At 45.6% G+C, this 24,702-nt stretch overlaps 1 protein-coding gene across 1 annotated transcript in view; it reads right to left on the bottom strand.

Annotated features, from left to right (window-relative positions):
• Positions 1 to 24,542, bottom strand: part of LOC134490273 (maestro heat-like repeat-containing protein family member 7) — a 48,909-nt gene extending 24,367 nt beyond the window's left edge. Inside the window, exons 1-11 of the mRNA XM_063293189.1 lie at positions 24,125 to 24,542; positions 22,129 to 22,268; positions 21,576 to 21,698; positions 20,986 to 21,102; positions 19,268 to 19,390; positions 15,970 to 16,119; positions 15,507 to 15,626; positions 11,928 to 12,007; positions 10,534 to 10,669; positions 8,993 to 9,088; positions 1,467 to 1,571 (exon numbers count right to left, since the gene is read on the bottom strand). Of these exons, the coding sequence (XP_063149259.1) occupies positions 1,467 to 1,571; positions 8,993 to 9,088; positions 10,534 to 10,669; positions 11,928 to 12,007; positions 15,507 to 15,626; positions 15,970 to 16,119; positions 19,268 to 19,390; positions 20,986 to 21,102; positions 21,576 to 21,698; positions 22,129 to 22,268; positions 24,125 to 24,542 (1,608 nt within the window). The remainder of the gene's footprint in view (positions 1 to 1,466; positions 1,572 to 8,992; positions 9,089 to 10,533; positions 10,670 to 11,927; positions 12,008 to 15,506; positions 15,627 to 15,969; positions 16,120 to 19,267; positions 19,391 to 20,985; positions 21,103 to 21,575; positions 21,699 to 22,128; positions 22,269 to 24,124) is intronic.
• Between the last annotated feature and the right edge of the window lie 160 nt (positions 24,543 to 24,702).

The raw sequence follows: 24,702 nt of genomic DNA, 5'->3' as shown, positions 1-24,702 counted from the left end.
ACCTCTTCCCTGCAGCTTTCTTGGGTTGGGGGAGAGGCAGGGGAATTATTGGGGTCTTCTGGGGGGAGGAAAGGCAAGGAGTTTGCCAGGTGGGGTGTGTCTCAAATTCAAGAAGAGGGTCACCGCTGCATGACTGAAGCCTTTGCACATTTTTTACATGCCCGCAAAAAACGGGCAAGTCTCTGATCAAGTGGTTTCTCTTTTTGACCACCTCCCCACAGGTGTCCCCAGAAGGGAGGGAGGGAGGGAGGGAGGGAGGAAGGAAGGAAGGAAGGAAGGAAGGAAGGAAGGAAGGAAGGGAGGGAGGGAGGGAGGGAGGGAGGGAGAGAGGGAGGGAAGGAGGGTGGGTGGGTTTGGGGATTCAGATGACTGATTCCCTTTTTTCTGGTGTGCAAATGTTCCTGGCTCCTTGCACAATGGCTCTTGGTTTGCACATTTTGCTAGAAGTGAATGAAAAGCAGAGATCCCTGACTGTCTACCTATCTCAGAGAAAAGGTTAGCTGAGGTAGGAGATGCCAGCCAGGAATTCTCATATGCTCTGTTTGCGTGCCTGTTCCTTTACGGTTGATGAATCATGGCCACTCCATTAATACTAATCCCTGGGTTCTCATGACACACCGAACTAGCTAATCATGCTGTTGTGTAAACCATGCTGGCTAGGTCTGGGCAAGGGACTAGGGCAAAATGTGGTTGCCTGCTTGGGGGCTCAGTGAGTTGTAAACACAACCATTTGGATTTGGGCCCCTGTCAGCCCTTCAGGGTAGGCCAGGTCATGAAATAGATACCACAAGGAAGGCTACTTTATTGTTATAGGGTACTAGACAACTCATGACCCATTGGGTCATCTTTTCAGAGATACTTCCTTACCAGATTCCTCAATGCCTTCAACAATGGCAGAGCTTCTAATGTACTGGAAAAGTTCTTAAAAATTCAGAGACATTCAAAGATGTGTCTGCCTTGAAAGTAGCCAATGTTGAACCGTATAGCCCAATCAAACGTCAGGAGCTGACCACGGGAAATGTTTTATGCCATTTTGCATCACGTCATAATACGTTTTATGATAATTTTTATGTCATAAAACGTTTTATAAAATTTGCCAAATTTCTATTCCATGGGAGTCATGGGTCCTGGATTTTGGACACATTCTGTAAGTTAGCCCATTTGAGGTACCTTGGTTCAAAAATTGTTGCCCTACGATGCACGGTTTTGCCCAGCTAAAGGTTACAAGTATCAAACAGACACAAGAGTTTTAGTAGCATATAGATAACAACAGATTCTTAAAAGCCTGCAGTTGATGTTTATTTTGAGTTTCTCCCCCATGGAGCGAGCTTCCGTTTCCCCCCCCCCCTTAATGCTTCCCCCACATCCAGGTTATCTCTACATTGCTGAGATTTAATTCACCCTAAATTCTCTAAATTTACCTTTGGGCCCACCAAACCAAGCCATTTCCTCACGGTGTCACTTACATCGAAATCTAAGTGTTGAGAGACAAACTTCAGGAGGTGGCTGGTGCTCTTAATTGCCCTTTCTCTCTCGTAATTCTTGGGGGAGTCAATCCAGGTATTGGTGTGCTGCAAGGAAGGAAGACAAGCAGTAAAGGAAGGATTCAGGATCCAGGGTTTGCAGAGCCACCAAATTTGCCGGTGCTGTGGAGAAAATCCAGGGAACCAGGCCAAGTTGAGACATTTGGCAGTTTAGGTCTGTTCCAAAGTCAAAACTAGAGTAGCAGTTGAACGTTTCTGGAATAGTGGACAATGCTTAGCTCTGTGCTGGAGTAACTTGGGAGGGGGGCAAGGGCATTTGTTCCATCTTCTTCCACCTTGAACTTTTAGAAACCAAAAATTCAAGAGGGCAGCTGCAACCGTGTGGTCAAAGCCCTCCCCCACTTTTTACGTGTGTCACATGCACGATGCAGGTAAAAGAGGAGCAAGGCCTGGATTATGTCCATCATGGCGCCATCATGACTTTTTTGACCCCCGCCGACGCCCCTGAGCACAAAGCTGTCAGCTCCTAGAAGCATCCACCGGACGTAACTGCCTCAGTTTTGCATAATGGCAGGACTTGCTGGCTTCATTTTTATACCAACAAAACCAAAATTCTTATGCTAACTTAAAAAAAAAATTAAATGGGTTTTTATGTCAAGAAAAGCAAAAAAATTATGCTTTCAAAAAAAGTGGATGGACTCGGCCCCGCGGTCTTACTCAAGCAAGCACGCAAGGTAGCTAAGAAACTGTAAAAAGAAAAACAGAATGGAAAAAGTTAAAAATGGAGATAAATGGGACTGAAAGAAATGTTGAACGGTCTTCAGGCCCGAGCGAAGCGCATCCAACGATTCTAGCACACTAGAATTATAACCAGATTCCTGCAGTTGTGCAAGACGATGGATTCCCAGGTTTAAAAAATGTGCTTTAAAGAGGACAGAGGCAAGAACACAGCGCCAGCCTTTACTCCTTATCCAGACATGCCTTTTATGGGGGAATGCGATTGCCCTCTGCCGCTCCCACAAAATCCTGGAAAACACGGTGGGAATTAGAGCTGGGATGAGGTGGTGCATTGCCTTCCTGCACACGCTGATCAAGCACCTTTGCCCCTGAATTCAAATTCAAAACATTGTGCAACCCGAATTGTCACCGACTGGTAGAACCCACTGGCTGGCTGGCTGGTTTGGTTTAAAGACACAGGATCTGTGTATTTAGGCTAAAATTGTAGTAACATACAGCACAGGTCTATTGCATGATTTGTAATAGTTTAGCTGGGCAGGATAATACGGCCTGAAATCATGAATTTGAGTAGCTAGCGCATGTTTCTCAACCTTGACAACTTGAAGATGGGTGGACTTCAACTCCCAGAATGCTCCAGCCAGCAAGCTGGCTGGAGCATTCTGGGAGTTGAAGTCCACCCATCTTCAAGTTCCCAAGGTTGAGAAACACGGTGCTAGAAAGTGGCCTTGTTGGTAAAGCAATGGGGCAGGAGGTGTCATGAGTACTGATGGCGAGCAGGAAGGGGCCTCTATCCAGGGGGGAAAACACGTGCGTAGTACTGAGGAATTAAGCAGCCATTCAAAGAGACACAGATCAGACCCGCCTTAACCTTTGGGGTTTATCTGTCTGGGTTTTTCCCATGCTTCTTCAGTTTGTTAGGATTTTCTGTCTGATGTAGCAGTAATAAACACTAGAGACCTACTCCTCGTCTCAGCGTGGTTCCTGACTGTTAGGACAGGAGGCTAGAGATGGGTGGTAGTTCAAAGAGGACAGAACAGCCCAGCGAGAGCCAGCTCACATGAGCAATACAGCTCAAGAAAGCTAAATATAAGGAGCTGGGAATGCAGCTAAAACCCGCTGCTTTGGGGGCAATATTCGCTGAGCTCCATGGCTTATCCACTTCATTAAGCTAACAGTAGAACTTTATTGCATTCTATTTTATTTTACCTTGGACATTTTTTCTTTCAAAGAGTCGATTTTGGAATTATTTCGATAATTTTAACCCTCGGTGGATATTGCCACCCAGATAGACCACAGCATTTCCCTAGATGATGATGCAACGTGGAGAAAAAAAGACGAACCGATCCAATTCTGGATAGAAGGAAATTCAAGGAGAGCCTTGAAACAGCTACAGATGGATGCTTTGGCTCCAGTGGGTAGTCAATGCAAAAAATGCAATGACTTTCTGTTAAGTAATCCGTATGATCCCCTGGTAGATTTACAGGATGAGATGGCCTGGGAAGCTGGGAAAGATAAACGGGTAGACGAGACCGTCTAAGCCCTCCTGCCACTAAAGTCACTATCCTGTGGGGCTACTGCTGCATATTCCAACCTTTCAAGGAGGTCAGATGGCTGTGGATTGGCTCCCAGCCACCAGAGTTGGTTGTAGACTCCTGCTTACATTTCATTCCATTTAGGTTAATCAAAATGAGAAACTATCTGGCCATATTTCAAATCTTTGCTACTCGAGTCTTTAAATTAATTAAGCCTTTGCTGACATGTCCTGAAGCTGGGCTTGGTTCAGATGCAGTTTGGCTGGAAAAAGCAACAAGAACAACTTCCTGTCCTGGCTGGGGAAGGTGTCCTTGGAGAGACAAAGTTGGCTTCGTTCGGACTGAATTAACTTCTTCCCATTCTTCTGCCTTAACCGAAGAGATGCAAACGCTTTTGTTTTACTACCCAGGGATGAACAGATCACTGTCCTTCAGAGATGGGAGGATTTGGAAACCAGATCTTACCAGCTTTCTAAAGGCCATGCAGCCACTCAGCCCACGGAGCTGAACATGTCTTCTACCAGATATGCTGTAAGCTCCAGCTTAAGGGACAGTCAAGATAAAGGTATGGATGTTTGCCAAAATGCTCAGGATGATGCTTACTGCAACCAGGATGCGCATCCTAAAATGCCACAAAGATCTGCATGTAGCTCTCATTTGTTGGGTCTTTGTGCCTTGTCTGCCTGGTCCCACCTGGCCTTCTGGATTCAGATTTCCAGAATGATCCTATTTGCACTGTGCAGGCTTGTTCCTCTGAAGGACTATCATTGTCTATTCCTGCAATAAGCCTTATATCCTCAAATATTGCAGGGTGGTGTGCCAAACGTCCCAACCCAGAGTATCTAAATCAATTTACAATAATATTTTCACAAGACGCTTGGTTTCACTTCCTTTTCCCTCCCAGCCAGCCAGAGACTGAAGGGAATTTGCCCTTTAGGGAGAATTACTAATTTATTGCCAGATTCACTGCGTGTACAAGCCCTGTCTGTCTGTCTCTCTGAACCACCAGCTACAGAGTCCTCCATAAAAACATTACATTTCTTCTGATAAATGCTTACTTTCCATTGAAAAGTCTCATTGAGCATACTCATAGCACTGGGATTGTTTTAAGCCTGGGCTCAGTGACCTAGACTCCCAGTTTCCTGACTCTGTAATGATATTGGCCGGAGGCTTTAATGCCAGGATGGGATTTAGCAACAGGGCTGTTCCACAGCACAGAACACCACACAGTCCTCTCTCCTGGGGAGATGCCACATTAGTCGCAAAACCCTGGCATTAACATGAGGGTGGGGCGGGGGAGATTGTTTTTGTTAACAACAACATTTGATTTGAAGATTCTGGATGGTTTTATGTCCAGGGATTCTGAGGGCAAGTCCACCTTTTGGGGGTCCCATGGAGTGTCCGCTTTATAGTTAATATCTAGTGGCTATTCAGTAGTCCTTGCTTCATGACCATTTGTTTAGTGATGGTTCAGACTTATGTAGGCACTAAAATCTGACTTATGACTGGTCCTCACGCTTATGGCCGTCGCAGCATCCTGTGGTCGCATGACCACCATTTTCGACTTTCCCAGCTGGCTTTTGGCAAGCAAAATCAATGGGGACTGTGTGATTTGCTTATTGACCATGTGGTTCGCTTAACGACCATGTGGTCTGCTTAATGACCACCACAAAAATGATCATAAAACCAGGTCAGATTCGCTTAACGACCACACCACCTAGCAACTGGAATTCTGCTCCCAGTTATGGTTGTTAAGCGAGGACTACCTGTATATCTCTTTCTTTGCATTTTAGAGTAGCTTTTCACTCAGGAAATGATCACCTACCATAACCGGGCATTTTCACCTCTGTAGGAATTGAGCAGAGCTGTCAGCAATGTCTTAAAAATTGTCTTCCATTAGATAGGTAGCTTAGAACCACGTGGACAGGTAAGCTGGCTTTGACCACAGCTCAGTTTTTCAATGCCCCACAAACTATCGACCTGAAGGAATCACTACTTGCTGCAAATGATTGTCTTGAAATAATATCAATTTTCCAAAGTCTCATTAGCTGTGCTCAGAAGTATGCTCAACCTACCCTAATGTCATTCTCATACCAACCCAGTAAGTGACCGAAAGCTTGCTAAGATAAGGAATGTGTTTTAGCCAAAGCCAAGGTAGTACCAACATATAGGGTGGCCTGAACAGCTAATGGTTTCAAATCCTGTGAAACATACATCATTTTTGTGAGTAAAGAGATATAAGAGGCTATTAAAGGAGAAAAACTGCAGGTTTGCACCTGGGCCAGGATCTATCAGGCTGTGATAAGTAAAGATTGTCATCTATTTTGGCACCTTGTTTCTGTAAATCTACAGTCACGTAGACCCTTACGGCAATGATAATTTAATTTATTAATATCATAATTGCAACTTGGGCCCAGCTCTTCTGAGCTCCATTTACAGCTTCTCAAGACAGTGCCCCCATTTTCAGCTATGATATGACTCCCTTCCAGAGTAGCCATCAGTATCTCCTTCTGAGATTCAAAAGTTAATTGTCCAGTAAAAAAGAAATGAAGCTTCTGGCAAAGATTTAATTCCACTTGAATTTTTAAAGCTAAATCCAACCTGGTGGGTATTGGTGTTAGCCTTTTCCACCACCATATACAATTCTATATGTATACCCAAAGAATAGCTTAATGTCATTATTCTTCCAATATATAAAAAAGGAGATAGGTGTGGCCTTGATAATTATGGCCCAGTTATAATTAGTAAACTATATGCCAAGTTTTAATGTCATGAACTTCCGGATTGGCTGCGTTGTGAGAATACCTGAGGAGCCTGAGCAGGTCGATTTACACTGATCTACAATGAAGTAGTGAATAATTCTGTATCATTTAGCAGAGAAATACTATAATCTCCCAAATGGGGACCTCCATGTTGCCTTCGTAGATCTAAAGGCAGCATTTGATTCTACGTTGTTGTTGTTTATTCGTTCAGTCACTTCTGACTCTTTGTGACTTCATGGACCAGCCCGCGCCAGAGCTTCCTGTCGGTCGTCACCACCCCCAGCTCCCCCAGGGACGAGTCCGTCCCCTCTAGAATATCATCCATCCACCTTGCCCTTGGTCGGCCCCTCTTCCTTTTGCCCTCCACTCTCCCCAGCATCAGCATCTTCTCCAGGGTGTCCTGTCTTCTCATGATGTGGCCAAAGTATTTCAGTTTGGCCTTTAATATCGTTCCCTCAAGTGAGCAGTCTGGCTTTATTGCCTGGAGGAAGGACTGGTTTGATCTTCTTGCGGTCCAAGGCACTCTCAGAGTTTTCCTCCAACACCACAGTTCAAAAGCACCTATCTTCCTATTTGATTCTATACCTCAAGAGAAATGCTGGAGAAAATTAGCAGCCTCAACCATTGATCACTGTCTTCTCAGACTGATTATACCATTGCACCAAGGCACAATCACGCAGGTCAAAGGTTAATAGCAACGGGGGCTTAACGGAGCCAATTTCTACCTGTAAAGCGATCAAGGAAGGATGCATACTTGCTGCCTTGCTGTTTAACCTTGATATTTATGACACTGTTGAAATTTTTGCCAGTCCAGACCTTCATCTTTCATCTGTTGCCAATTGCCCCATATCTATTTTTTTAATAAGCAGAGGATGCAGCCATTCTTTCTGTATCAAAAAAGCCTTCTTGGCCTATCGAGAACACCTCAAAAACAAAAGTTCTGGGTTTTTTTAAAAAGAAAACACTTCAACCCGTTGGTTAGATGGTTGATAAATGGAAGAACTATCGATCAGGTGAAACTTTTCAAATATTTAGGGATCTACTTCCAATCTTCTACCTGCTAAGGCAACTAAGCAAAGGAATTTGCTATAAGGATCCAAAGATCATCTCTAGCAATTATAAAATTTACAAACCAGCATGGGAATAATTTTGTCCTAGCTGTCATTAAGCTATTCAAGGCCAAAATTTTAGATTTATGGTACTTAGGTGTGTGTCTAGGAGAAGCTCTCAATCTTTGACTCCATACAAGCTAAATTTCTAAAAACCACAGCATGCACCTGTCACTCTAATGGTGTAACATAATTAGAATTGGGCTGTATCTCTTTTGGGGCCTATGCAAGATCATGCTGTTTAAGGTCTTGGGCAAAGCAAATCCTTTAGGGGAGCTCCTTGGTTCATTTTTACCTTGAACAATAGATTTGTATCTACCCTGTGAAGGCAAATTGTAACTGTATGTGCGAATGACCTTGGGAGACAGGAGGAAGAGCTGCAGACGAGACAGTGTGGCAGCTAAGTCTGCAGAAGCAATGGGGTGTGGCAAACATCTCAGAAGGGACCCTCCCTAGTTTCTTGGACTGTAAAGGCAAGATGGGGGAGAGAGAAATGTACTTTCAGACTTGCAAGATTGATCATCTTGAGAGGTAGTTCAGACAAGAAGCACATCAAGAAGGACTAGTTCTAACTTTATTGTAAGGTTACATTAATAGAATCTTGCAAGTCTGAAAGTTCATCTCTCCACCCCCCTGGTCACCTTTACAGCCCAAAAAACTAGGGAGGGTCCCTTCTGAGACATGTACCATGCCCACATTCTTTCAGTGGACTCAGCTGCTGCTTGTCTGACCACTGTCTAGTCTGCCACTCTTCCTCCTGTCTCCCAAGGTCATTCCCACATGCCATTACCCAAACTGATCAAGATTCAATGTATTGTGGTCTATCAATATCAGCTTCACTTACTTTAGGCCTCAATAAAACTTTAGCAGAATTCAAACAGAGGGCTAGGGCTTCAATATTTAGCTGGATGGGCCCAAAATTTCCCATCCATGTTATGGTGGAATTGTCCTGTCCTCCTGAACTTCCCCTTGGCTGATCACGCATGCTCCACGTAAGAGGCTTTTTCCCTTCCCCAAATCAATGCGCTACCCATCAGGGGGACAACCAGAAGACATTTCAACCTCCCATATGAAAATGGTATTTGTGATTGTTCTAGTCCTAAGCTTGAATCCATACGCCATGTTCTATTAAAGTGTCCACTTTATGCACAGTGGCAGTTAGAACTCATAACCCAGTTATTAGAAAGTTTAAGCTCCCTTATGAGGAGATCACTGTTTTCCTTTTAAGTGAGCAATTTTTAAATGATTGCTTTTGGCTTCTGCGTAATTTATATGCATGGATTTTTAAACTGTGATACATGTTGTAATGTCTGATAGCTTGGTCTTGGAATAATAATAATAATAATAATAATAATAATAATCCTTACTATCAAGATATCCTGCAATGACTCCAGATTGGGGGCCTCCGAGAGCAAGCTGGTGAGCATACTGTTGCAGGCGGTAACTGTCTGTTGATAAAAATCCTAAAAAAAGAAAACGAGGAGAAAAAAGTCAGAAGGAGGAGGGAACGAAGGACAAAGGAAGCCGAAAATGGAGTGGCCCATCTAGCTGGGCAGATGACAGAAAGGGAGAAAAAGGGAAGTTTGTAGGGAATGCTTTCTCTGCAAAAAGATGAGGTGGATAGGACACTGTTAATGTTATCATTCAGGAAAGAATTGGGGGCATTACTAAAAGGGTGAATGTCTTTCTTACAGTCCAGGGATAGTCAGATGGTTTATATTCATTCATTTATTTATTTAATTTCTATAGCCGCACATCTCAACAAGCGACTCTGGGTGGCTTACAATCATAAAAACCATAAAACAGTTAAAACAATTAAAAACCATTAAAAGTATAAAATAAAAATATATGGTCGCCAAATAAACAATGCATGGATGTTAATATAGCCAAGAAATGGGGCCCTCAACACACTTGGGGCCCCAGCTGCCCATCCAAGATAGCTGCCCACCCTAGATAGTTGCCCATCCAAGTTCCAACCATGCCTGATCTTGCTTAGCTTTTTCAAGATCAGCCATGGTATACTGCTGGACAAAAAGACCCTTTCGAAATTCTTTATCTGACTTAATGGGCAGATTTTTCTGAATTTCTCCAACCATTTTCAGAAGACACAATGCCCCATAGGAATGACAGAATCCCATTGGGCAATGTCTTCTGATGTCCTCCCTTGATACAAAAGCAGGGGAAGCCAAGGAGTGCTTCACAGAGCTAGATGGAAGTAGTAATTCTTTTCTCCTCTGCCGTAATTCTGATTAAAATGGTTCCTCTGGCTGATCTGGGAGGAAAATCCATCAGTCTCAACAACGGCAGGAGCTGTGTTCTTCTACAAAGTACACACAATCTTTCGTTGAGGTTTTTATCAGGATCTGAACAGGGACCAACATGCAGCCTAGGCGTTGCTCCTCTTTCGGACTTGCATGGTGCAATTTTGCACTTCCCTATTGTTGCTAAGAAGCCCACATGGATATGACCCTGAAGTCAGCAGGAGTCAAACTCATGTCAAAAAGATTCCACCTTTCCTTGAGGGTTCCTTGGGGCTACCTGGGAATCATAGCCAGAGCATGCAAATCAGAGCTCTTCTGCACCACCATGGCCTTTCTTTCCTCTGGGGGCAAAAGGGGGAGGTGGCAAGTTTGCTCTGATAAGATACCTCAACAGAAGATAAACAAATAAGCAAGTGGAGGAAGAGGGAAAAAATGGAGAGGAGGAGGAAGACCGTGGAGATGTAGTCCTACCAAGAAAGTCCATGATGAGAAGGAAGCATGCTCTCAAGGCTAAAGAAAAAGGGATATGCTTGCCTCAATGGATGGATCCAGAGCTTTTGAGTGGATCTTGGGTGAGGTTTAACCTCATCCTCCCACCAAAGGCCTCGGTGGATTTCATGTTGCTTTGTGCCATCTGGACTCCTCACCTGAGTTTGGGCTAGTTGAGTTGGGCTACCTGCTTTCACTTTTGTCATCTTCAGAGCTGGCAGAGAAAACACCTTCTGGATACTTTTGTTCACCAGCTTGGACCTCACAGCTGAGTCCAGCAGGGGCTTCAAATTGCTGATTACGAGACAAGAAAAGAGGAGGCGGCTGAGAAGATGAGACTAACATGGAAGAGCTGATCCAGGAGTGTGCAAGGATTATAGTGGACCACAGGAAGGAGAAGCCTAAGAAAAGTTAGCTACTCAGAAGCTAATTGGCTTTGCACAATTTCATTGGGCCCTTAGACATTCAGGGGATCATTTTCTCAAATGATGGAGAGAATTGGAAGATTCTGAGATTAACAGCTAAAGTCCTCAGGATGGCTGGTGGCTCCATAAACCTTGCTCCCCACGTCCTCCAAAAGTTTGATCAAATTGTAAAATTTAATGCAACAGAAGATGCTATTATTGAATATAGCCTTGCAGAATAATCATATTAACTATGCTCAGTTTTAATTAGATGTCATACAGGTAGTCCTCACTTAACAACCATTTGTTTAGTGATGGTTCAGACTTACAACGATGCTGAAAAACCCAACTTACAACCAGTTCTCTCACTTATGTCCGTTGCACCGTCCCTGCGGTCATGTGATCATGATTTGAGCGCTAGGCAACCAGTTTGCATTTATGACTGTTGCAGCATCCCCTTTTTGCCTTCCTGGCTGGCTTCTGGCAAGCAAAATCAATGGGGAACCGCATGGTTTGCTTAATGCCCATGGTGATTTGCTTAACAACTGCCCCAAAAAAGGTCGTAAAATCAGGTCAGATTCACTTAATGACAGCTTTGCTTAGCAACTGAAATTCCAGTCTCAATTGTGGTCATTAAGCGAGGACTAGCTGTAAAATGAAATCCCTTTGAGTTCTGGTCCTGGCTCCACCTGCTACTTTGGAAGAGTGTCTCTAGCATGTGGCTTGAAGGCCAAGTCCAGCCCTTGCCTTACAGGACTGGGAGCTCTGGTTCTGGCTGTGATGCTTGGTTTAACTCCTATTCTTTGTCACAGTTCAGCATTCCAAATGCTGCATGTTATAGATGGCAGCAGAGCACCCAGGGCCCAGGGCTGGAGTAAACAGCTCTAGAAACAGATGCTTCTCCAGCAACTGCATCCAAATGAGCATGCTCAGCTAGCTTCCCAGTCCTCAAATACCGAAATTTTCAGATTGCTAGTATGCAAAATCTTCCTGTGTTATTCCAAATCCTGGGGCTGACCTGCCCATTCAGTGCATGTTCCAAAGCACAGGGACTTGGCATGGAAATCCAAGAACTGGGTCCAAATCCAAGACACATTCAACAGTCAACACAGAGCTGGTGAGAAGATGAGGATGGAGCAGGTACGTACGACATGCAGGTGACTGTGATGATCGCTTGATGGAGGACCATGACGGAGAACGATCCCACTGGCTCATCTTCAATCACGTCCTGAGAGAGGGGAAAGACATCCAAGAAAGCTCCAATGATACGGCCACTATCCAGCTGGCACCCAGACCTATTCCCCTCCCCATGCACTTTTCCAGTGGTCACTTCAGGCGTCTTCCGGCTGATATAAGGACTGGAAGCTGGGCAGGTAGGGAATCAAGGCCTCAGCTCTCTGAGAAGTATGTTTATTACAAGACTCAGGAAGCTCTCAAGAAAGGATCCCACCAACTGTCAAGTCTAGCATGCAAGTCCAATTTATGGTGGAAGCAAAATTCAATTTTTTGTGCGCTTTCCTCCAGACCAGGGTTGGGAGCCTCACACTTTTCAGCAGGATGAGTCTCCTGTTAATGCAATAGACAAATCTGATCTCAGTCTGTTTTCTTCTGATCTCTCCAGAAGAAGCCCTCACAGCAGTTGTTAACAACTGGTCCCACCGCCAAAGACGTTGACCTAGTTTCTACATTGCCCCAAATCATGGTTTGCTTAGCCAGGTTGACCTTGGCTGGAACAGTGGCAAAACACATTTTAAAAAGTACAGTGGTTGGGTGCACAAAAAACACTAAGTCGAAACCATGTTTTATAAACCATGATGGCTGGTACACAAAACATATTAACCTAAAACCATCTGCCCATCCTTTGCCCCAAACAACTTCCCAAACAAAAGAGGGAGGCATTTCACAAGCAGACCACCTGCAAAAACAGCATTGTCCTTCAGATAGCTTCAGGGGTACAGGTAGTCCTCACTTAACAACCATTTCTTTAGTGATGGTTCGGATTTATGATGGTGCTGAAAAAAATGACTTACAACCGGTCCTCACACTTATGACCATCGCAGCTTCCCATGGTCATATGATCACCATATTCAACCTTCCCAGCCAGCTTCTGGCAAGCGAAATCAATGGGGAACCATGTGATTTGATTAATGACTATGTGGTTTGCTTAACACCTACAGTGATTCACTTAACAAACCACTGCAGAAAAGGTTGTAAATTGGGTCGGATTCACTTAATGACCACTTCACTTAGCAACTGAAATTCTGGTCCCAATGGTGGTCATTAAGTAAGGACTACCTGTATCTGCGGGAAGATGAAAAAGATGTCAAGATGGGCCCTGCAACTGCCCAGTTGAAGATCTGCCCCTTTTTTACATGCATTGCACAGCTGAGGCTGCCATTTTGACTTTATTCACCCCCATGGAGCCCCCCAGATAGCTTGCAGGAAGTGATGGGTCGGTTAGGGAAGGCTAATACAGGCCGTTAGTTCTTGGTGCTCTATCGATTCTATATTGGCCACAATATATGCATTTCATTCTGGTCCTTCCCATTTTCATTCTCACTCTCACTCCTCCTTACCCCATTTAGTTCTCTCAGCCTCTTGGAGGCCGGCATGGAGAGTGTTTAGAAACACCCTTGTAAGCTTTGAGAGAGCAGAAAATACCAGTAAAGCAAGTTGCATCCACAGGCACACAAACCCTCCGTCCTGTTGCCTTCTTGAATGGCACCCGCAACAGCGTTTGCTTGACTTTGGCTCAGCAGGATGCACAGATTGAGCCGTTGTGCTTTGCAGAGTTGAACTTGGGGGCTACTTTTGCTGCCATCCAAAGCCATGTCGGTGTCTTGCCTGACAAACCCTAGTTACATCAGACCATGGTTTAGCATGAAGTCCTGTAGGTGGCTAACCCTGTGGCTTTCCTCTCCAGCTTCTTAGCCTTTGTGACCAGATTGTCAGGATTTTACGTCTCCATCTCTCCTGTCCAATTTCAGACTCAACCAATGACTAGCCGCAAATAGAACTTGGTCTCTCCTTCATTCTGAGGACTTTTCTCCAGGAATCTGACCTGGAGATTCATCTATTTCAGGGTTTCTCGGCCAGGGTTCCGTGGACCCCTCGGGTTCCACGAGAGGTCCCTAGGGGTTCCCTGGGAGATCACAATTTACATAAAAAATTATTTCAAGTTTGGGCAACTTCACATTAAAGAGGTAAGTTTCAGTCTCTATTTTTAGTTTAGGAACGCGGTTAATGCATATCGACAGGCCCACGCATGAAACGGATACTATCATTTTGTAACTTCCGGCCTATATTTGGGCCTGAACGTGCAAGGGTTCCCCGCGGCCTGAAGAATATTTCAAGGGTTTCTCCAGGGTTGAAAAGTTGAGAAAGGCTGATCTATGAGCTCGGCTCTGACTCTGTCTTGGTAATTCAGTTGCGGCCTTGCCTGCATCCGCTAACCCTCGTGGGCTGTGGACTTTGGGAGTTGGGTTTTGGGTGGAAGTTGTTTGGCGGGCTTTTGATTTCTTGTGTCTGCCATGAGCCCGGCCTCCCATTTTAGGGATGGCTGGTTGACATTTGTAGTAGGGTTTTAATTCTTTTAATAAAAAATTGTGATGCCCTAAAAAAAAAAATTGTGGCGTTCACGTCTCGGCCCCTGGCACCTCGGTGCCCAAGGAGCAGCCCGGCAGGGGCAGGGGTGTGTTCCTAGTGGCATTTGCCCCATTGCCACACCCTCGGGTGGCAGTGGCTCTGCTGGGCACAGGCCTCGGGTGCAGTTGCTGAACCTCCTCATCCTGCAAGCCCTGGTGGTGGAGCGGCAGGAGAAGCTGCCTTGAGAGTGGCAGCGCGGCGCTCCATCCCCGGACTGGGACGCAGGCCAGGTGGCGGATGGGATCCTTGCCCAGCTGGAGGAAATCTGCGGAGTGGAGCAGGCGCGCATGAGGCTGCGGAGGAAGTGGGAGCGGCTGTGGCCATGGAAGGCCGCCTCGGCTGCCCCCTAATCATGTGACACTAATGAACTGTTGGGGGGACCGGATTCTGAGATGTTAGGCTCTCGGACTTTTTTGTTCCCAGACCGTGGACTTTAGGGGTTGAGTTTGGGGAGGGGATTGTTTGGATTGATTTTGAGATGTTGTATTTGCCATGAGCCCGGCCTCCCGTTTTAGGGGCAGCCGGTTGACAGTTGTGTAGGCATTTAATTCGTTTAATAAAAAATTGTCATTTCCTAAAAAAAATAATTATGATTCCCTAACCCTAACCCTGAGCCTCGAGTGGCGCAGAGTGGTAGACGGCAGTATTGCAACTGAAACTCTCCCCATGACCCGAGTTCAATCCCAGCAGAAGCCGGATTCTCAGGTAGCCGGCTCAGGTCAACTGAGCCTCCCGTCCTTCTGAGGTTGGTAAAATGAGCACCCGGCTTGCTGGGGAAGGTGGCGACTGGGGAAGGCAATGGCAAGCCACCCTGCTCTATAGTCTGCCAAGAAAACGTCACGAACGCGGCATCCCCACAAGGGGTCGGACCTGACTCGGTGCTTGCACAGAGAACTTTTCACCATTTTTCAACCCTAACCCTAACCCTAACCCTTTTATTTATCAATAAAATACTGTCAGTTTCTAACCCTAACCCTAACCCTAACCCAACTCTGTCTGGCAGATCCTTGGGTATATCACAACACCGCAAATGGCTAGGAAGCACCTGGTGCTTCTCTCCCAGGAGCATCTCCCCCACTTACAATAATGCAGACAACCAGTTCGGCTTTATGGGGAATGTTGATGTCCTGCCTCTTGCTATGTAGAAGGGCTTTGCTGATCATGATCACGGCCCTCAGGAAAGCTTTCTTCATGGCTTCATCCTGGAGAGTGGGGGGAATGAGAAGAAACTGAGATGGTACAGAGGATGGAGCAAGTTCTACCCGAAGGAAAAGGGATGGGGAGTGAATCTGAATTAGAGGTACAACCTGAGACCTGAGCTGGCATGCTGCTCCAAAAACCATGATTCCCCCAAGCAACCTCTAAGAACTACAATCGGATTGCAATTGTTCTTGTAAAAGAAAGGGGGAATGATGAAAGGCAATACTGGAAAATAATCATAGTTTTTCATTTTAATTCAGTGGGAAGGCCTGTGACATGACCTCCATCTTTCTGAGAAAAGGTAAGCTGAGCATTAAGTAAACCGTAGGGTGGGAACCAGCTTACCTTGTTCGTAGTAGTAAACTGGAAGAGGATCTCGGACACAATGTAATCAATTAAAGACAGCATGTCTTCTGGTTGGGCACCCATGGCTGCTTGCCCGTAGCACAGTATCAAGTTCGTGCGAGTTTGTCTCTCGGAGAGATTCCATGATTCCTGGAATAATGGGATAAAAAACTGTACCTAGGGGGCATATAAGCGCAGTGAAAGAGCCCTGAGGCTGGATCAAGCCCCAGGGCCCTATTAGATCAACAGTCGGAGTCCCAGATGGCCACCTAGATGCCTTTGGGAAGCTCACATGCCTGGCCTGGAAGGGGGGTCCCCTTCCCCCATATTGAAGGCCTTCTGCCTTCATCCAGGAGGTGGTCATCAACCACTATCAGGCATTGCTATTAGCAACCTAATTCTCCATCCATCGTCACCTTTTCAACCATACAGATTGGTGGCCCCTCCCACAACAACTTGCACCAGATGCCACAGTTTAATGGATGCTGTGTGCGAAAGTATTTCCATCTGTTGGTCCTGAAGCTCCCTGCACTGAATTTCGAAGAATAACCTCAAGATCTAACAAAGTGAGGGAGGAAGAAGAATTATTTCCCTTTCTCTATTATATAGGCCATGTATGAATTTATATATCTGTAGTCTTCAGCCTCCTCTGTCTTTTTTTTTTAATCTGTGATAACTTTTAAAGGTTCACGGACCAGGACTGTACACAAAGCTCCTTCAGCAACATGTCAAGGAATCTTTTCACATCTGCAAAATGTTATTTTTATTTATTTATTTTATTTGTCATATTTCTTTACTGCCCATCTCGTAACGATGACTCTGGGCGGTTTGTTTGTTTGTTGTTTATTCGTTTAGTCGCTTCCGACTCTTCGTGACTTCATGGACCAGCCCACGCCAGAGCTTCCTGTCGGTCGTCAACATCCCCAGCTCCCCCAGGGACGAGTCCGTCACCTCTAGAATATCATCCATCCATCTTGCCCTTGGTCGGCCCCTCTTCCTTTTGCCTTCCACTCTCCCTAGCATCAGCATCTTCTCCAGGGTGTCCTGTCTTCTCATTATGTGGCCAAAGTATTTCAGTTTTGCCTTTAATATCATTCCCTCAAGTGAGCAGTCTGGCTTTATTTCCTGGAGGATGGACTGGTTGATCTTCTTGCAGTCCAAGGCACTCTCAGAATTTTCCTCCAACACCACAGTTCAAAAGCATCGATCTTCCTTCGCTCAGCCTTCCTTATGGTCCAGCTCTCGCAGCCATATGTTACTACAGGGAACACCATTGCTTTAACTATGCGGGCCTTTGTTGTCAGTGTGATGTCTCTGCTCTTAACTATTTTATCGAGATTTGTCATTGCTCTTCTCCCAAGGATGAAGCGTCTTCTGATTTCCTGACTGCAGTCAGCATCTGCAGTAATCTTTGCACCTAGGAATACAAAGTCTTTCACTGCTTCTACATTTTCTCCCTCTATTTGCCAGTTATCAATCAAGCTGGTTGCCATAATCTTGCTTTTTTTGAGGTTTAGCTGCAAGCCAGCTTTTGCACTTTCTTCTTTCACCTTCATCATAAGGCTCCTCAGTTCCTCTTCACTTTCAGCCATCAAAGTGGTATCATCTGCATATCTGAGATTGTTAATGTTTCTTCCAGAGATTTTAACTCCAGCCTTGGATTCCTCAAGACCAGCTTGTCGCATGATGTGTTCTGCATACAAGTTGAATAGGTAGGGTGAGAGTATACAGCCCTGCCGTACTCCTTTCCCAATCTTAAACCAGTCCGTTGTTCCGTGGTCTGTTCTTACTGTTGCTACTTGGTCGTTATACAGATTCTTCAGGAGGCATACAAGATGACTTGGTATCCCCATACCACTAAGAACTTGCCACAATTTGTTATGGTCCACACAGTCAAAGGCTTTAGAATAGTCAATAAAACAGAAATAGATGTTTTTCTGAAACTCCCTGGCTTTTTCCATTATCCAGCGGATATTGGCAATTTGGTCTCTAGTTCCTCTGCCTTTTCTAAACCCAGCCTGTACATCTGGCAATTCTCGCTCCATGAACTGCTGAAGTCTACCTTGCAGGATCTTTACGGTTTACGAACAATTAAAAATAGAGAAATAACGTATTGTTAAAATAAAACAACATAAATACAGATAAAAATACATATAAATATGTAAGTGCAAAATATAAAATATAAAATTCAAGATGGTAAGAATATTATCACTGGCCCCATCAAGGTGCCAACCACCCCCAAGATTGGTTATCCCCCCTTTTGCCCCAAGCAAGGTGGCACAACCAGGTCTTCACCCCCTTCTGGAAGGCTGGGAGAGTGGGGGCCTGCCTTACCTCTGGGTGTAGCTTGTTCCAAAGGGTGGGTGCCACAGCAGAGAAGGCCCTTCTCCTGGGCCCCGCCAATCGACACTCTCTCATGGACAGGGTCCGTAACATGCCCCCTCTGCCTGACCGGGTGGGACGGGCTGATGATACAGGGAAGAGGCGGTCCCTCAGATACCCTGGTCCCATGCCATGTAGGGCTTTAAAGGTCATAACCAATACCTTGAATTAGACCCGGGAGCAAACCAGCACCCAATGCAGCTCACGCAGCAGCGGTGTTACATGTGCCCTTCTAGGGGCCCCTAAAACTGCTTGTGTGGCTGCATTTTGCACCAGCTGGAGCATCCGGATACTCTTCAGGGGTAGCCCCATGTCGAGCCCGTTGCAGTAGTCTATATGGGAGATGACTAGGGCATGAGTGACTGACCGGAGGGATTCCTGATCTTATGTGCCAGTAAGTGACCCCACGACAACTACACAGCGACCTAAAGATGGATGGCTCTGGACCAGTAGCTACAGTAAAGAGAAGGATGGATCTGGATCAACAGCTGGAGGGAAGGGAAGGATGGGTTTGGATCAACAACTGGAATAAACAGAAGGATGGGTCTGAGTGAACACTGGAGTAAAAAGAAGGATGACTTTGGGTCAACAGCTGAAGTAAATAACAGAGACTAGGCAGAATAACAACTAGTTGAGGTGTTTCTTTTCTCAGAAAGATGGAGGTCATGATCTTCTCTAGTATTATAAAATAGTTCTCCAGGAGTTATACCAGGAAGATGGGGAATTATACCAGCCCCACCTATAATCTCAGTGCTGGTCTCAGGTCTTTGCGATCTATGGTCAATCTGAGGAGACCAGGCAGCTTGGAGCACGAGTCCTTTTAAACGCACTGGACTTTCTTTCCCAGAATCCCCCAGCCTTCTTCTGCACTAAGTTTCAGACCTTGCAACGCCATTCTGCAATTCTCTGGCCTTACCTCAGGCATAGCTTCTACCAGCGAGGACTTCTTTGCTTGCATGAAGTGACCAAAATCTCTCAGGGCCACCAGGATCTCTGAGAGGTGGCAAAATGCAACCACTCCAATTGCTTCAGAGATTCCCTAGGCAAAACGATGCTTGTGAATTAGGACATTTACACACCTTTCTGATAATAGTATTTCTTTATGCTTTTTCTATTACGAGTGCTAATTAAAAGCCACATTTTGTTTTCCCTTGAGGATGACCCACTTTCTGGAGTCATTTGCTCCAAACAAGAGTGTCCACAGGGTAGGTAGTCCTCGACTTATGACCACAATTGGGACTGGAACTTCTGTTGCTAAGCGAGGTGGTCATTAAATGAGTCACACCTGATTTTCTGACCTTTTTTGCTGCAATCGTTAAGAGAATCACCGCAGTTGTTAAGTGAATCACATGGTTGTTAAGCAAATCCAGCTTCCCCCATTGACTTTGCTTGTCAGAAGTCACCTGGGAAGGTTGCAAATGGTGGTCACATGACCCCAGAACTCTGCAGCCATCATAAATACATGCCAGTTGCCAAGTGCCTGAAGTTTGATCATGTGACTGCAGGGATGCTGTGACAGTCATAAGTATGAGGACCAGTCATAAGTCACCTTTTCAGTGCTGTTATAACTCTGAACAGCCGCTAAATGAATTGTTGTAAATCGAGGACTACCTGTATGGTCAAAAAGATCAAGATGGTGGCCGTGATGGTACAACTGCAGCACCATGGCCACCATCTTGACTTTTTTTACCATCCCCTGTGGACACCCAGCTCCAATCTTTCATCCTCTGCCTAATCTATTATTCCTGTCTCTGCAGGAATAAATATTAGCCAGTGCTAAAAGTCTCCTTTCGATCAAGAAGAGTCCATGATGTTATTTTTTAAAATAATAATAATAATAATAATAATAATAATAATAATAATAATAATTCCTTTCTTTTTATTCTTTCCAAGCCACTGGAAGGTTGGAAAGAAATTAAATAAAAGGGGGACTGGACTTTGTCCATCTGTCCATCAGCACAATTCCCTGAAAACAAAGCAGAACAGGACCAGATTTGCTGTGCAGGCAGCTGCAGACAAAGAAGGTTACATTTGAAAATGTGCTGAATCAGGCCAGAGGTGAGGGGGAAAACAAATACTGAAAAAAATCCCAAATACATCCAATGGGGTAGTGACCCAAAATATTGGTGTCTGCTCCTTTTTACCCCCCACATCCTTCCCGGTCACCTGACCCAGAGCTAACTCATTTTAAGGGGTTGGAAAGAATTGACAAATTTTCCCAGGCTTGTCAAAAGCCGCTTGAGGCTAATCCCCAAATAAGGGAAAAGCTGCTCACAGTCAGATGTTCTTAGCATCAAAAGACTATGAAAGGTGCGCAGGAAGAGCAAACAATTTTTTTTTAAAGAAGTGTTGCTTGATAGGAAGGATTTCACTTTTACACATCAAAAAAGACATATCGAAACCAGGGGCGTTGGGGCAGGGTGGTGGGCAGTGTCTGCAAGGTGGTGGGCCCTGCATCACCATTGATGTCCCACCCCTTTTTTACATTCCCATGTATAGTACATACAATCCCCCCCCCCCAGATTAAAAGAATTCCCAAGCGGAAAGGCTAATTATGAAAACTAATAACGGGGGAGCGTCAGCCAGAAGGATGGACAGCTCAGCCGTTGTGGGTATCCCCTTCCCGCCACTCACTTCTCTGTCTGTTTCTTCTTGAGCCGACAAATTCAGAAGCATATGCAGATACTCGCTGACGACGTCTTTGTGCCTTGAATTCCGCAGTTTCACCCCATAGTATTTGTAAAGGCGAATCTGAAGGTTGGGAAAAGGTTCTGTGAGTTGTGGGGAGGTTTGCCAATCAATCAGGAAAAGGAAGAGGAGGGCAAAATATTATCGGAAATGGATCTTATCTGTCATCAAGCACAGGGGCATCTTCCCAGGGGGGTGGCCTGTCAAGAAAGTCAAGACAGCAGCTGTACCTGCATGATCAAAATCCCAACCCTTTTATGTGCATCACACATCATTTCAATTGCATGATCATGGTTGCCATCCTGACTCAAAAAATACAAACAAACACACTTTTTTGACCCAACCCTCCCCATGGGCCCCCCGCCAACCCTCCGTTTGGGGTCCTGATGTGCTTTATGATTGCTGTGCAAAGCCTGCAGCTCCTCCTTTGTGATGGCATCTGCTTTCCCTGGTGCCATTGGCAGGGGAAGGGGGACGTGGCTTAGGGTCTCAGACAACCGCAAGAAAACCTAATCCATGAATTGCAGGATATCTACCTTCTCTAGAGACAAGGGATGGGAAGTCCTTGGTTGCGCTACAGGTTTCTGAATTGTGGGAGAACCATCTGTCGACACTGAATTTAATTTTCTCTTGGGCTGTTTTGAGTCTGTAGAAGCCTGCTTGAACAACAACAACAACAATAAAAAGGTTGTGAGAAAGTGAAGGAGCAGAGTAAGGAACATTTTTTTCCCCAAAGCATTGCTTTCCCTTCCACATCAGGATACATACAGGTTGTCCTCGCTTAATGACCACAATTGGAACTGGAATTTCAGTTGCTAAGAAAAGCGGTCATTAAGCAAATCCGACCCGATTTTACGACCTTTTTGCGATGGTCGCTACGTGAATCACCACGGGCATTAAGCAAACCATGTGCCCATTGCTTTTGCTTGCCAGAAGCCAGCTGGCCTGCAGGAAGTATAATTCAGCACATTCTGGAGAGCCACATTTGCCTACCCTTGGGATAAAATCTCCCCTGAGATTGTTCTTGCTCCTGCGACCTCTCCGTGCTGGGCCTCTGGGTCCATTCTGACACGACCCAGCCAGGCTTACCTGGAAAGGAGGGCGGAGCTGTTCCAGAATGGTGTCCAGTATTTCTCTCTCATCCATCATATCCAGGATTTCTTTGATGGATCTCCCTCTAAGCGGCCTCTTGCTGTCCCACAAAGTTCTAAAACGTTCGTCGGAGAGCTCTGGGAAAAAGAGACGGACCGAGATTGACGGGCAATTCGACGGGACGAGCATTCTCAAAAGAGAGAGAGGAAATGTCTGGCTTAATTTGTAGAGCCACACAAAGCTCAGCCTACAGACTGCAATTGCGCACACAAACACACACACACGTGGGGGTCAGTCGGGGTCAACTGAGAGGATGCTCGGATGACCAACCTCCCAGGAGCATTTCCAGGCTGACTTTGCAAGTTTGGGGATGGAGAAGTTGCATCACTTGGTTCTGACTGTGCCCTTCGAGTTCAAGCGATGGACCCTGCAGGGATTCTAGGAATGCTACCTTACTGCTGTAGCGGATCATAAAGGATCCCCAGATGCGCATCCGAAGCGTACACAGAGCTAAATGCTTCTACCGTTACCCTGTTATGTTCCACCCGCGCTAATGGGGTTTGAGATAACTGAGCGGCTGCGGAAGGAGCTTTGAACCGAACGTTGTTTTAAAAATGTAGTTTCTTTGCTTTCCAGTCCAATCAGTATTTTAAATTATTCTAAAGCACGTCTCAGATTTAAAGATGCAAGTCAACTACTGTTTTTAATGGGACGAAAAGGGAACGTTATTAAATACAGAGGGTGTATTCATATGGACTCTGCTTCCGGGTCCAGTTCAAGGTGTCGGTTATTACCACCTATAAAGCCCTACATGGCATGGGACTGGCTTACCTGAGGGACTGCCTCTTCCCTGTTACATCAGCCCGTCCCACCCGATCGTGCAGAGAGGGCCTGCTGCGGACCCCGTCTGCAAGAGAACTTCGTTTGGAGGGGTCCCAGTGATGCCCGCCTTGTGGAACATGCTGCCCCCGGAGGTGAGGCAGGCCCCATCGCTCCTGGCCTTTCGGCGGAGTCTGAAGACCTGGCTCTGCCGCCTCGCTTGGGGCGGAGAGGGGAATAGAGCTACATGGGGATGGCTGCTACAGACCACTCCTCCCACACTTGGACTGCTTTAGCTTCTTGTGCCACTTGGACTTTTTATTTTTTACTCTTATTAATATTATTTATTGCTGTAATTTTATACTGTATATTTTATTCATTGTATTATTGTTGTTTTAATTGATTACTGTAAACCGCCCAGAGTCCCCTGATGGGAGGAGATGGGCGGGGACAAATTGGATAAATAAATAAAATAAATAAAATAATAATAATAATAATAATAATAATAATAAATCAAATTTAGCCACCACCCATCTCCCCCCAAGAGGGACTCTGGGCGGTTTACAATAAAATCCAGCAGGGAATATAAACATTAAAATCTCATAAAAACAGTAATACATGTAATATAATTGTAGTTCCTTTTGCGTGCAATCAGATCCAGATGTAGTTTTTGTCCAGACCTCATTGGTATTTTGCAGCCTCTGGCACAGAGACAGGGTAGCCCTTGGTTAGAAAACACAATACGTCCCTGTGCTAAACAGAGATAATTGCATGCACTAAAATTGCAATGCCTGTGTGTATTTATATATACAGTGTGTGTGTGTGTATGTCTTCAAATCCATCTTGACTCCTGGTGACTACATGAACAAGTCCATGCAGTTTTGTAGGCAACATTTCCAGAAGGGTCTTGCCAGTCCCTTCTTCCTAAGGCCAAGAGAGAGTGACTGGCCCAAGGTCACCCAGCCGGCTCCAGGTCTAAGGTGAGATGAGAACTCATGGGCTCTTGGTTTCTAGCCTGGTGCCTTCGCCACTACACCAAAGTGTCGCTCACCCCCAGTGCTTCTCGACCTTGGCAGCTTGAAGATGTGTGGACTTCAACTCCCAGAATTCTGGGAACTGAAATCCACACATCTTCAAGCTGCCAAGGTTGAGAAACACTGCTCACCCCAAATACCTGGATATAAAGGCATGTCTGGAGTCCGCTTTTTCCCCTGGGGGGTGCTGCCCTTCTGAGCCCTTTCCCGCTCAAACAGCCTTGGCAAGCTGGTTGGTTCTTTGGTGCCTTGCTTGTTGTCAATCCGAGCGGCCACCGTAGGACTCTTGGTGGTTTGTCTCTGTACCAAATCGGGGAGCGCCACCGTCTGAGGCTGAACCTTCTTCTTAATCTCCGCAGGAGCTTGAGAAGGCTTCATCAGCAGCGGCAACAGCTGTGAGGTCCGCTGAGTGGCTGGGCTATTGGAAGCGGGTGGCTGGAAGCCCGAGAAATGGGCTTCCTGGTTATCCCACCCGCCCTGGCCATGATTGACCTCTGGATTGGAATCACTGTTGTCCCTCTTCTTTAGGAGCTGCAACTTTTTCAGGAAGGATGTCATCCTGCCGTGAAGCAAAGGGGAACGTACTGGTTAGGGTCTTAGGATTGGAAGCAGATCCTGAGGCCACCAAGCCCAGCAACTGCAGGAACCCAAAGTCAAGGATTTCAGGCAGATTACCGGGGAAATAGTTGTGGTTTCAGACAATATATGTGGCTAGTTT

Source organism: Candoia aspera, chromosome 2 (assembly GCF_035149785.1).
Source record: "Candoia aspera isolate rCanAsp1 chromosome 2, rCanAsp1.hap2, whole genome shotgun sequence".
Classification (NCBI taxonomy): domain Eukaryota; kingdom Metazoa; phylum Chordata; class Lepidosauria; order Squamata; family Boidae; genus Candoia; species Candoia aspera.
This window is presented reverse-complemented; position numbering and strand designations above follow the sequence as displayed.